The sequence below is a fragment of the Oryctolagus cuniculus genome, chromosome 3 (genome assembly GCF_051225735.1).
Source record: "Oryctolagus cuniculus isolate XC-2025 breed Fujian yellow rabbit chromosome 3, ASM5122573v1, whole genome shotgun sequence".
Classification (NCBI taxonomy): Eukaryota; Metazoa; Chordata; class Mammalia; order Lagomorpha; family Leporidae; genus Oryctolagus; species Oryctolagus cuniculus.
The window spans coordinates 71,458,408-71,472,751 of NC_142869.1; the positions used below are offsets into that span (position 1 = coordinate 71,458,408).

The 14,344-nt window shown below is 42.5% G+C and overlaps 1 protein-coding gene across 15 annotated transcripts in view; it reads left to right on the forward strand.

The window, feature by feature from the left end:
- The window catches only part of FASTKD1 (FASTK mitochondrial RNA regulator 1), a 48,315-nt gene that overhangs the window by 12,225 nt on the left and 21,746 nt on the right, over positions 1-14,344 (forward strand). For 12 of the 15 annotated variants that reach the window (XM_008258710.5, XM_051849427.3, XM_051849430.3 and 9 more), the window contains 4 exons: positions 998-1,123; positions 8,229-8,627; positions 11,185-11,295; positions 13,201-13,332. In XM_008258710.5, the coding sequence (XP_008256932.1) occupies positions 998-1,123; positions 8,229-8,627; positions 11,185-11,295; positions 13,201-13,332 (768 nt within the window). Of the gene's footprint in view, positions 1-997; positions 1,124-8,228; positions 8,628-11,184; positions 11,318-13,200; positions 13,333-14,344 lie in introns of all 15 variants that reach the window. The other 3 variants (XM_089328233.1, XM_089328232.1, XM_089328234.1) reach the window with 1 other exon arrangement.

The following is a 14,344-nucleotide window of genomic DNA, read 5'->3' on the forward strand; positions in this document are numbered from 1 at the left end:
TGGTTTTATTTTATCTATTAATAAACAACCTGGAGAAAACTAATTTCTTAAGAAACTTTGCGAGATTAATAAGTAAATAATTCAAAGAATTTTGAAAGATTTCTTTACTCTTTTATTTATTTATTTATTTATTTTTGACAGGCAGAGTGGACAGCGCGAGAGAGAGACAGAAAGGTCTTCCTTTTGCTGTTGGTTCACCCTCCAATGGCTGCCGAGCCGGTGTGCTGCGGCTGGCGCACCGCACTGATCCAATGGCAGGAGCCAGGTGCTTCTCCTGGTCTCCCATGGGGTGCAGGGCCCAAGCACTTGGGCCATCCTTCACTGCACTCCCGGGCCACAGCAGAGGGCTGGCCTGGAAGAGGGGCAACCGGGACAGAATCCAGCGCCCCACCCGGGACTAGAACCCGGTATGCTGGCGCCGCAAGGCGGAGGATTAGCCTAGTGAGCCACGGTGCTGGCCTCTTTACTCTTTTTTTTTTTTTTTGACAGGCGGAGTGGACAGTGAGAGAGAGAGACAGAGAGAGAAAGGTCTTCCTTTTGCCGCTGGTTCACCCTCCAATGGCCGCCGCTGCAGCCGGCGCACCGCGCTGATCCTGGCAGGAGCCAGGAGCCAGGTGCTTTTCCTGGTCTCCCATGGGGTGCAGGGCCCAAGCACCTGGGCCATCCTCCACTGCACTCCCTGGCCATAGCAGAGAGCTGGCCTGGAAGAGGGGCAACCGGGACAGAATCCGGCGCCCCAACCGGGACTAGAACCCGGTGTGCCGGCGCCGCAAGGTGGAGGATTAGCCTATTGAGCCACGGCGCCGGCTCTGGCCTCTTTACTCTTTAAAGATTTCTTTTATAGAATCTGGTTTGTTAACTGTTACCATTTGTTTTGTAGCAGTAAATAATTGACATCTTAGAAAATTTAAGTTAGTAATATATTAGTATTTTATAACTGTATTCTAAGTAAAAGTAAATATGTAAATACTAATGATCTTGCTATTTCCTTTAACAGGTTTGACTTTAATGTATTGTCTAAATTTTCCACTTGCCTAGTGGATCAGCATTTGAATTTAAGTCCATTAATGGGAGAAATAGCTGATATTGTAAATAGGAACTTGGAAGCCATACAAGACTTAAGGTAAATTTATTTATGGGCCTTGTGTAGTGTCATTTTCAGATTCTGGGCTTTGGATACAGACACCGATTTGCCACTCATACTTTTGTTACTTAATAATGCCAATTTACTTAACTTGGAAATTCACTGTTCTCATCTATAATAGAGGTAGTAAAATCTACATTGCAATGTTGTTGTGGGAGTTAGAGATAAGGAACATTACACAGTATTGTTGAGATCTATGAAGGGTATACGATTCTATCTTACTTGGAACCTTACAAGCTTGCTTGCCATACTGACAGAGGAAATGAGACTTGTAGGTTAACGACAAAGTATTTCTCACAGCCTTTGCAGTGGCCAAACTATCAACAGAATTTTCTTTTTTTTTAAAATTAATTAATTTATTTTAGGGGTAGAGTTATATATAGATAGAGAGAGAGACAGAGAAAGAGATCTGGTTCACTCCCCAGATGGCTGCAATGGCCAGAACTGAGCTGATCTGAAGTCCGGAGCCAGGTGCAGGTGCCCAATCATTCGGGCCATCCTTATGCTTTCCCAGGCCGTAAGTGGAGAGCTGGATTGGAAGAGGAGCAGCTGAGACTCGAACTGGCACCCATATGGGCTGCCAGTGCCACAAATGGAAGCTTAGCTTACTACGCCACAGCACCAGCCCCCATCAGCATTTTCTTGTGCTGTTTACCAGAGCTCCAATTCAAACAGTGGGACATGTGCCAGGAGAGGAATGCTGGGCTTAGGGAACCTGTATATTTATAATAGATGGTAAATTGTTCTGTGCTCCTGAGGAGGACACTATCTCTATGCTACTAGGCTGTTTTCTCTACAGAGCAGACATCCTTGAAAACATGGTTCTGAACAAAGGCCCTCAGCGCCTTGGCAACATGTGTAGACATTTGTGGAATGAGCAGAGAATTGTTTCCCAAGAAGTGTCTACAACAAGTTGCTCAATGACCAATAGTTGCTAGTATTGTTATTGTTACATATTGAAGTGAATTTGTAATAATTTGGGAGCCACATTTGAGGAGTTTCTCTGGTTCACAGGCCAGCGGTTCGTAGGTTTGTTTAGTTTTAGCATGGTGGGATTACTTCCTGTTAATACTAACTAACCTTCATAATGCAGTGTCATTATTATCTTCCGTGTTTCAGATATAGCTTCCTAGCACATTACTTTAGTTTGTTTTATATTTTAAAGATTTATTTATTTATTTGAAAGGCAGAGTTACAGAGAGGCAGAGGCAAAGGCCGAGAGAGAGAGGTCTTCCATCTGCTAGTTCACTTCCCAAAAGGCTAAAGCTGAAGTTGGGCTGATCTGAAGCCAGGAGCCAGGAGCTTCTTCTGGGTCTCCCACGTGGGTACAGGGGCCCAAGGACTTGGGCCATCTTCTACTGCTTTCCCAGGCCATAGCAGAGAGCTGAATCGGAAGTGGAGCAGCTGGAACTCAAACCGGTGCCCATATGGGATGCTGGCACTACAGGTGGCAGCTTTACCCACTACGCCACAGTGCTGGCTCCAGCACATTACTTTTTTTTTTTTTTAATATTTTATGTATTTATTCAAAAGTCAGAGTTACACAGAGAGAAGAGAGGCAGAGAGAGAAAGAGAGAGGTCTTCCATCCGTTGGTTCACTCCCCAATTGGCCGCAATGGCTGGAGCTGTTCTGATCCTAAGACAGGAGCCAGGAGCCAGGAGCTTCTTCCGGGTCTCCCACGTGGGTGCAGGGGCCCAAGGACTTGGGCCACCTTCTGCTGCTTTCCCAGGCCATAGCAGAGAGCTGGATCAGAAGAACAGCCAGAAAAAAAAAAAAAAAAAGAACAGCCAGGACCAGAACCGGCGCCCATGTGTGATGCCGGCACTTCAGGCCAGGGCTTTAACTTGCTGCGCCATAGTGCCGACCCCCAACATAGTGTTTTGAGATTCATTCATGTTATTGGATGTATCAGTAGTTCATTTCTTTCTGTTACTGAATAGTGGTTCATTGTGTAATATGCCATAGATTGTTTATTTGTCTGTTGATGAACATGTGGACTACTTCTCATTTTTGGTTATTATTATAAATGAAACTGCAATGAATATCCTAATTCTAATCTTTTGTAGGTGTATCTGTTTCTCTTGAATAGATACCTAGGAGTGGAATGTCTGGGTCATGGGATAAATACATGATTTTAAGGAGCTGCTACATACTCAGGATTTTCCAAGTGGTCATGTGATGAGGAATCTTCAAAAAGTTCATTGAAAATGTGTATTATAAAAAAATTATGCATGATTTCAAAATTATTTGCCTCAAAATAAACTTATCTTTAAATTACATTTTCCATGAATTTTTTGAAGTACTTTCGTATTTTGCATTCCCCTAGGTGATATAAAAGAGGGTCCTAGTTTCTCCATAAATGGCCAACATTTGATTTTATCAGCCTTAGCTATTCAAGTGGGATTTTAATTTGTAATTTCTTTTCAACTAATGTGTTGAATACTTTTTCATGTGCTTATGGCCATTCCTATGTCTCCTTTGTGATTTCTGTTTCAATCTTCTGCATATTCTTTTTTTTTTTTTTTAGCAGGCAGAGTCAGTGAGAGAGAGACACACACAGAGAGAAAGGTCTTTCTTCTGTTGGTTCACCCCCGACATGGCCTCTACGGCCGATGCGCTGCGCCGATCTGAAGCCAGGAGCCAGGTGCCTCCCTCTGGTCTCCCATGGGGTACAGGGCCCAAGCACTTGGGCCATTCTCCACTGTCTTCCCGGGCCACAGCAGAGAGCTGGCCTGGACGAGGAGCAACCGGGACAGAACCGGCGCCCCAACCGGGACTAGAACTTGGGGTGCCGGCGTCGCAGGCGGAGGATTAGCCTAGTGAGCCGCGGTGCCGGCCCTGCACATTCTTAATAATAGGATTGTCTTCCTTAATAATTGGATTGCACCGATCTGAAGCCAGGTGCCAGGTGCATCCTTCTGGTCTCCCAAGCGGGTGCAGGGCCCAAGGAACTGGGCCTTTTTTTTTTTTTTTTTTTTTTTTGACAGACAGAGTTCGACAGTGAGAGAGACAGAGAGAAAGGCATGGTGGCTTATAATGCTGTGCCACAATGCTGACCCCTACAGATATTATTTTGTAAGTATCTATTGGACCATCTTGAGGTGGAGAAGTGCTGAGATTAGAGAAGAAACTAAGAAAACTGTTTAAAATTCAACAGTGTTGGCCGGCGCCGCGGCTCACTAGGCTAATCCTCCGCCTAGCGGCGCCGGCACACCGGGTTCTAGTCCCGGTCGGGGCGCCAGATTCTGTCCTGGTTGCCCCTCTTCCAGGCCAGCCCTCTGCTGTGGCCAGGGAGTGCAGTGGAGGATGGCCCAAGTGCTTGGGCCCTGCACCCCATGGGAGACCAGGATAAGTATCTGGCTCCTGCCATCGGATCAGCGCGGTGCTCCGGCCGCAGCGCGCCGGCCGCGGCGGCCATTGGAGGGTGAACCAACGGCAAAGGAAGACCTTTCTCTCTGTCTCTCTCTAACACTGTCCACTCTGCCTGTCAAAAAAATATTCAACAGTGTTGGTGATAGAAACTTAATTACTAGTGGGTAAGTAGAGTCAGTGTAAGTTGATAGTATGACCCTTATATTATTAGGTTCTCCATGGTAATACAAGGTAGAATTAGGAAGAAGGTTGAGAATGACAGCTGATTAAAGATTGGGAGAATATCTAGGGAAGACAGGAGATGACTTGAAATGCTAAGGTGAGGATCTGAAATGAGAAAGGAACAGTGATCTAGAACTGAAAGAAAGGGAAAAATTTGAACGTAAATATCTGTGTAGCTTAATCCCCAAACATTCTACTAAGAATCTATTACTTTCATTTTCTACATAAGGACCTAAGGCTTTGTGAGGTTTGGTAAATTCCCCAAAGCCTCTCAACCTGTAAATGGGGAAACCACAATTTAAATCCAGGTTTTCTGATTCCAAAGAATAGTACTACGTGTGAATATTTTTTGACACCTCTTTTTTTTATTTATTTTGCTATTTGTTCTTCATACATATTTGAAAATAATAGGAAATAACACCTGGGTTGACAAAGGTGTAGAGAAATTAGAACCCTTGAGTATTGCTGGTAGGAATGTAAAATGGTACAGCTGTTGTGGAAAACAGTTGTGTGGCAGTTCCTTAAAAAATTAAACATAGAGGGGCTGGCGCTGTGGTGCAGGAGGATAATCCTCTGCCTGTGGTGCCATCCCATATGGGTGCTGGTTCAAGTCCTGGCTGCTCCACTTCCTATCCAGCTCTCTGCTGTGGCTGGGAAAGCATAGAAGGTGCCAAGTGCTCAGGCCCCTGCACCTGTGTGTGATACCTGGAAGAAACTGCTGGCTCCTGGCTTCAGATCGGTGCAGCGCCAGCTGTTGTGGCCATTTGGGGAGTGAAACAGTGGAAGGAAGACCTTTCTCTCTGTCTCACTGTCTGTAACTCTACTTATCAAATAAATAAATAAATAAAATCTTAAAAAAATAAGCATAGAATTATCATGGGATCCAGTAATCCCTCTTCAGGGTATATACTTAATAGAATTCAAAGCAGAGACTCAAGCAGATATTTGGACATCAGGGTTCATAGCACTATTATTTACAAAAGCTGAAAGTTGAAAGTGACCTACGTGTCCATCATTGATGGACTAGTGGATAAAGGTAATACAGTATATATACAGTATTTTACTCAACTTTAAAAGGAAAGAAGTTCTGGGGTCGACGCTGTAGCACACTAGGTTAATCCTCTGCCTGCAGTGCTGGCATCCCATATGGGCGCCAGTTCTAGTCCTGGCTGCTCCTCTTCTGATCCAGCTCTCTGCTGTGGACTGGGAAAGCAGTGGAAGATGGCCCAAGTGCTTTGGCCCCTGCACCCGCATGGGCAACCAGGAAGAAGAACCTGGCTCCTGGCTTCAGATCGGTGCAGCTCTGTCCATTGTGGCCATTTGGGGAGTGAACCAACGGAAGGAAGACCTTTCTCTCTGTCTCTCCCTCTCACTGTCTGTAACTCTACCTCTCAAATAAATAAATAAGTGAATCTTAAAAAAAAAAAGAAGTTCTGACACATGCAATAACATGGATGAAATGTGGAAGACTTTGTGCTCAGAGAAACTAGGCACAAAATGACAAATAATTATGACTCCATTTACTTGAGGTATTTCAGTAGCCAGGTTCATAGGAACAGAAGCAGAACTGTTATTGCCTAGGAGGTGAGAATAGGGAGTCTCTGTTTAGCGGATAAAGAATTTCAATTTGGGCAAGTGAAAATCTTCCGCAGGTTGATGGTGGAGATGGCTGCATAACAATGCAAATATACTTAATGCTGCTGAACTGTGTACTTAAAAATGGTTAAAATGTCAGTTGTATTTATATTATACCTCCCCACACACATAAGAAAGTAGTCCATAAAAGTAGAGATGATAAAAAATTACTTTTATTTTTAACTTTTAAAAAGTTTTTGTACATTCCAGGGCCAGCATTGTGGTGTAGCAGGTAAAGCCACTGCCTATGATGCTGACATTTATATTTATATAAATGTGTGGGCCCAGCAGCAGCGGGGTGTTGGCTGGTTCACATTTATATTGGCTGGTTCACTTCCACTCCAGCTCCCTGCTAAGGGCCTGGGAAAAGCAATGGAAGATGGCCTAAATTTTTGGGCCCCTGCCACTCATGTGAGAGACCAGGATAAAGCTCCTGGCTCCTGGTTTCTACCTGGCCCAGCCCTGTCTGTTTTGGCCATCTGGGGAGTGAAGCAGTGAATGGAAGATCTCTCTGTCTCTCCCTCTCTCTGTAACTCTGTCCAGATAAATACATAAATCATTTAAAAAATCCTTTTTTATAAATCCCTTTGAGAATCTTATCTTTGAACACTTTCCCACTGTTAACTGTAATTACAAATTAGATATACAGTTTAAAAAACCACTTCAGGGGGCTGGCGCTGTGGCACACCAGGTTAAAATCCTGGCCAGCATCCCATATGGGCGCCAGTTCTAGTCCCGGCTACTCCTCTTCCAGTCCAGCTCCCTGCTATGGCCTGGGAAAGCAGTGGAGGATGGCCCAAGTCCTTGGGCCCCTCCCTGTACCCACGTGGGAGACCTGGAGGAAGCTCCTGGCTCTTGGCTTCGGATCGGCCCAGCTCCTGCCATTGCAGCCATCTGGGGAGTCAACCATTGGATGGAAGACCTCTCTCTCTGTCTCTACCTCTCTCTGTAACTCTGTCTTTCAAATAAATAAAATAAATCTTTAAAAAAAAAACTACTTCAGGGAATTTATACTTAAATTAAGTAACCATATTAGGTTAATAATGTTAATTGCTATTAATGTGAAACATTTTTACTTGAGAAGCCAAAATACTGCATAACTGGAGATTTTTTTGAAAAAGATTTATTTATTTATTTGAAAGTCAAAGTTACACACAGAGAGAAGGAGAGGCACAGAGAGAGAGAGAGGTCTTCCATCCGCTGATTCACTCCCCAGTTGGCCACAACGGCCCGAGCTATGCTGATCCAAAGCCAGGAGTCAGGAGCTTCCTCTGGGTCTCCCACATTGGTGCTGGCTCTAGTTGTCTTTTTTGTAGATTATTTTCTGAATCATTCTTATTTGTAAGACTCTGATTTTGTGTTGTCTAAGAGAGGCAGAGTTATAGGCAGAGAAGGGGAGAGACAGAGAGAGAGGTCTTCTATCTGCTGGTTCACTCCCCAAATGGCTGCAACAGCCAGAGCTGAACTGATCTGAAGCCAGGAACCAGGAGTTTCTTCCAGGTCTTCCTACAGGTGCAGGGGCCCAAGGACTTGGGCCATCTTCCACTGCTTTCCCAGGCCATAGCAGAGAGCTAGATCGGAAGTAGAACAGCCAGGACTCGAACTGGCACCCATATGGGATGCTGGCACTGCAGGCCAGGATTTTAACCTGCTGTGCCACAGCACCAGCCCCAATGTGGTATTTTAAGCACTGTGCCAAATGTCTGTGCAAGTCTCACTACTATTTAAAAGAAAAATTTTATGGTATAAAACTCATGATATTTTTACTAATTCATTCCTGTACATAATTTAGCTTTAGAATTAGTCATTATGCTTAAATAATGTAAAAATCTTTGCACCTTTTTCCTTTTTCAGGTCTTTGTCTGTCTTGATGGTCAGCATATCATCTTTAATATCACAACATTTTCAAGAACAATTAGTGAAAAAAGCAGAAGTGCTTTTTGACACCATAAATCATTGTGACATCAACATTGCAAGAAGAATAGTACAGTTTCTTCGAAATGTGAATTGTAGTTATTACCCACTACTAGAAAGATGTAATAAAGTGTTTTTAAGCAACATGAGCCACCTTGATTTGGATTCCATCAGTAAAATATTTGGTCTTTACCAGTGTCTACAGTTTCATAGTTTTGAATTTATTACAATGGCTAAAGAAAGGCTAACTGAAATGATTCCTCTGTTTGATCACCCTGCAAGCTTTGCCAAATTGTTTGTAGCACTGGGACCCATAGCAGGACCTAAAGAGAAGAAACAGTAAGTTCAGTTTAAAATACTTTACTTTTCTTGTTGGGAATCTATGGAGCCTTCAAGCTTAGGTTTTCTTGAACCTCTGAAAGGGACAAAACTCACCCTCATAGGTCTTGGAAGAAAAAACAATCTCTTGTGCTCTTTTTTGAGAAGTCTAATTTATATCTCCCACTCTTAGTTGACTGCTTTGTTCTGAAAGGTAGCCAACACCCCGCTGCTGCTGGGCCCACACAGAAAAAGATGAGAACTCCTTTTAGGTGCTTTGTTCTCTCTTACTAGGCCATGTGACTGGATTGGAGTGTATGGAATGATAGAATTCTAGTTGTCCTGACACATACGCATCATTAGTAGATTCAGTTAAGCAGGGGTTGATTTAGTGAGAAAACTGCATTATTGTTGTTTTAGGGGAAAATACGTGGAGAAGTTTTATTTTTCTTTGTTTATTTCCATTTATTTGAAAGGCAGAGAGACAGAGAGAAATCTTACACCCCCTGGTTCCCTTTCAAATGCCCAAATGCCTGCAATAGCCATGGCTGGGTCAGGCTAAAGCCAGGAGCCCAGAACTCCATCAGGGTCTCCCATGTAGGTGGCAGGGACAGAAGAACCTGATCGATCCATAACCACTGCTTCCCAGTGTGCATTATCAGCAGGAAACTGGGATCAGAAGTGAAGCCAGAACTTGAACCTAGGCATTCTTGATATAGGATGCCGGTGTCCCAAGCAGCATTTTAACTGCTGTACTGAACGCCTGTCCTGAGAAATTTTATTTTTAAGAATCCAATGAAGTATATGAAAAATTTAAGGGCACATCTTAGGAGGTTGTCAAGGGACTGGTGTTGTGGTATACTGGGTTAAGCAGCCACCTGCAATGCTGGCATCCCATATGGGCACTGGTTCAAGTCTCAGCTGCTCAACTTCCAATCTAGCTCCCTGCTATTGACCTAGGGAAAGCAATGGAAAATGGTCCAAGTGCTTGAGTCCCTGTACCTACATGGGAGACCAGGAAGAAATTTCTGCTCCTGGCTTTAGTCTAACCGACCCCTGGCCATTGGGGCATCTGGAGAATGAACTAGCAGATGGAAGATCTCTTCTCTGCTTCTCCCTCCCTCTCTCTAACTCTGCCTTTAAAATAAACATATCTTTTTTTTAAAAGATTGTATCAAGATTGAATAAAGTATGATTTTTAAAAAAGCTTTAATTAAAATATTTTTATTATTATTTTTATATTATTAAGATCTCATTTGCTTAAGTAGTACAAAAGTTGGTTCAACTGAGTCCTTGCCTTCAAAGATTTTATATGCCAATTGGGAGGATAGAAATATGTAATTAAAATTGCAAATATTCTAGCATCACAACATAGTGTATGAATAAATGCTAGAATTAATGTTATAGAAAGTGCCAACAGAGAAGTGAAAAAGAAATGTAGACTGAGGTGACTGGGGAAGCTTTGGGAAATGCTGTGTTTGTAATGTTTGACACAGTTGGTGAAAGGGATGGTGTGGAACTGACTGGTTAATCCCCCCTGCTCTCAGGAGAGTCCATGATTTGGACTTGCCTTCTAAGTTATTCTGTTGTTAGTGTCATGATTACATGACACTAACTTTGAGAGAGTTTCAAAATAAGTCATCTTTGTTAGTTTTTTGTTTATAACATTATCGTAAGCAGTGAGTATATGAGATTTCTATTACTATGCAAATATATTGACTTCCTGATTAGATATTATTTTATTTGAAAACATTTGATACGATTAGAATATCAGTTGTTAGTTCCTTAACTCTGCAATACTGAATAATTTCATAGTATTTTTTTTAAAGATTTATTGATTTATTTGTTTGAAAGGCAGATTTACAGAGAAGCAGAGGCAGAGAGAGAGAGAGAGAGATCGGTCATCTATCTGCTGTTTATTCCCCCTATGGCTGCAATGGTCAGAGCTGTGCTGATCTGAAGCCAGGAGCCAGGAACTTACTCCAGGTCTCCCATGTGGGTGCAGGGGCCCAAGGACTTGGGCCATTTTCCACTGCCTTCCCAGGCCATAGCAGAGAGCTAGATTGGAAGTGGAACAGCCAGGTCTTGAACTGTTGGCACTGCAGATAGAGGCTTTAACCACCACGCCACAGCACTGGCCCCAACGCTCATAGTATTTTATAACCATTGTAGCCTTTTCTTATTTGAAAATCATTAGAAGATCTTTTCTCTGTATTTTTTAAAGAAACAGTAATTGGGTAATACCAAGGCCTTAATTATTTTGATAAAAAATGCATTTGTTTTATTCAATAGTGTTTTACATGAAACCCCATGTATGTGGGGAAAAAAATACAAAAATATTTTGAAAAGTTCATGGAAAAATTGAATTAAAATATGCATTTATTTTGGTATAAAAATTTGGAATCCATGCATAATTTTTTCATAATAAAAATTTTCCATAGACATTAAGAAAATATCTTATGAAATTATATATTAAATTTTTGTTTATAGTGATTTCTGTTATTTAATAACTTATTTTGGAAAAAATTGCAAGCTAATTTTCAATATTTTGATATAAAGTATTTCTCTTTGCTTGTAGACTTGAGTCAACTATATTGTTGATGTCAGAGGAGCTGACAAGCCAGCAAGTCCTGGCCGTGGTGGGAGCAATGAAAGAAATGGAAAGCAAGAATTCACATCTGAATAAAAAGTAATCTTTGACGACATTCGTGGTATTGTCATTCAATAAGTAATTTTTTCAGAGGAAAAAATTATTTCTGTATAATCTAAATGTTGTTTAGAAGAAATAAAGGAATTAACACATAAGGCATTGTTTATATATTTTTTAAAAAATAGAGATATCACAGTTAGTCATAGTGTCTTTCGTTATGCTCGAGTGCAACATCATAACCTGGGGAGGGAAGAGCAGAGAACAGGGATTCTGTAGAACAATTAACATCATGTAAATTTAAATTGTCTAGCACTATAAGATAGTGTGACCTTGATAACATACTACCATGTATTGGCTTTCTGGGCAACTTGAGGTTTATTTTTTTTAAATTGTTTTAATTTTAATTTTAATTAGTTTTTAATAGGTTTGGCCACTTGAGATTTAAGAAGTAAAGATATGTAGTTCAAAGTATTTATGCTTAATTTTTCACTATTCATTATTCCTTTTTTCTTTTTTTTGAAGATGTATATATTTATTCCGAAGGCAGAACGACACAAAGAGAGGGAGAGGGAGAGAGAGTTATCTTCCATCCTCTGGTTCTTTCCTAAAATGGCCTTTTAACTATGGCTGGGTCAGGTTGAATCCAGGAACCTGGAACTCCATCCGGGTCTCCACAGTGGGTGGCAGGGACCAAGTGCTTGCCCATCTGCTGCTGCTTTCCTAGGCGCATTAGCAGGGAGCTGGAAGGGAAGCAGGGACTGGAACCAGTGCTCTGATATGGGATGCCAGTGTCACAAGCAGTATTTGACCTGCTATACCCTGGTGCAGGCCACATATGTTCCTTTATTTTCATTTTTCCTTCCTCTCCAGTTCTTCCAACTTACTGTCTCTTACCATTGCTTTTTGTTTTTCAGAAGTTCCATTTTGGGGCCTGTATTGCGTAGCAGATTAAGCCACTGCCCATGACACCAGTGTCCCATATGAGTACCAGTGAGTCTCAACTGCTCTTCTTCCAATCCACCTCCCTGCATATGTGCCTGAGAAAGCAGCAGGAGATGGCCCAAAAGCTTGAGTCCCTGCCAACCACCTGGGAGACCCAGTTCTAGTTCCAAGCTCCTGGTCCGGGTGGTTGTGGCCATTTGGGAAGTGAATCAGCAGATGAAAAATTCTCTCACTTTTTCTCTCTTTGTCTCCCTCTCTTTCTGTCACTCTGTCCTTCAAAATAAATAAAAATAAAAAAAAAAAAAAGAAGACATGGAAGACCTCTCTCTCCCTCTGTCACCCTGCCTTTTTTTTTTTTTTTTTGTCATTTTATTTTATTTTATTTTTCTAGAGAAAGGTCTTCCTTTTTCCGTTGGTTCACCCCCCAATGGTCGCTGCGGCCGGCGCACTGCGCCCATCCAAAGCCAGGAGCCAGGTGCTTCTCCCAGTCTCCCATGTGGGCACAGGGCCCAAGGACTTGGGCCATCCTCCACTGCACTCCAGGGCCACAGCAGAAAGCTGGACTGGAAGAGGGGAAACCGGGACAGAATCTGGTGCCCTGACTGGGGCTAGAACCCAGGGTGCTGGCACCGCAGGAGGAAGATTAGCCTATTGAGCCGTGGCACCGGCCTACCCTGCCTTTCAAATAAATAAAAATAAAACCCCCCAAAAGAGAAAAAGTCTCCATATGGGGGCTACTGGACTTAAGTGAGAAAATTGAATCAGTTTGTCCCTCTTCTTAGCTGTTGATATTGAATATTATTCATATCTTGTTGATCACTTGTTTTCATTCTTTTTGTTTACATTCCTATCACCATCTTGAGACAGTTCTAAAAGGACAGAACACCTTGCCTCATTCATTAGTATTGCTATAGCACAAAGCAGAGTGTCATGAAAACTGTACTAAATGTTTATAAGTAAAGTAAATGAATGAACTCTTATATGTCCTATCGTTCTTTCAAGGATTGCTTCAATTCTGCATAAACATTTGGATAAATACAAACCAATAGAGTTATTGAAGATAATTCAAGCATCAGTTTTTCTACATTTTCGAAGTAAAGAGTTTTTTGTGAAACTCAGAGAATTACTGCTTAGGTAAGATCAAAATAGAAGTGTTTGTTTAGAGTTTCATGTTATAATCTAGCTACAATATTTGTTTCATTTGATAACATACAGTGTTGTAACTTTCAGAGGTAAGATTTCGTTGCTTATTTGATTTTTTTTGTTTTTGTTTTTGTTTTTGTTTTTGTTTTACAGGCAGAGTGGAGAGTAAGAGAGAGAGACAGAGAGAAAGGTCTTCCTTTGCCGTTGGTTCACCCTCCAATGGCCGCTGCGGCCGGTGCACTGCGGCCGGCGTGCTGCAGCTGGCGCACTGCACTGATCCGAAGCCAGGAGCCAGGTGCTTCTTCCCGGTCTCCCATGTGGGTGCAGGGTCCCAAACACCTGGGCCATCCTCTACTGCCCACAGCAGAGAGCTGGACTGGAAGAGGAGCAACCTGGGCTAGAATCCAGCGCCCACATGGGATGCCGGTGCTGCAGGCGGAGGATTAACCTAGTGAGCCACGGTGCTGGCCCCACCGTTTAACCTTAAAAGCATTTCCCCATATCATTGGACTTTCCATAAATCTTTTTTAGTGGCTAGATAATAACCATCCTATGATTGTATCATAATACCTTGAGTATTGCCCATAATTGAGTTTTTTTTAAAGATTTATTTATTTATTTGAAAGTCAGAATTACACACAGAAAAAAGGCAAGGCAGAGAGAAAGAGAGGTCTTCATTTGCTGGTTTACTCCCTGATTGGCCGCAACGGTCAGAGTTGCACTGATCCGAAGCCTGGAGCCAGGAGCTTCTTCTGGGCCTCCCATGTGGGTGCAGGGGCTAAAAGACTTGGGCCATCTTCTACTGCCTTTCCAGGCCAAGGCAGAGAGCTGGATAGGAAGTGGAGCAGCCAGGACTCAAACTGATGCCCATATGGGATGCCGGCACTGTAGGGGACGACTTTATCCCCTACACCACAGTGCTGGCTCCAACATAATTGAGTTTTTACATTGTTTTCAAATTTAAGCCAGATTGAAAATATGATGGGATCTGGCATTGTAAGCA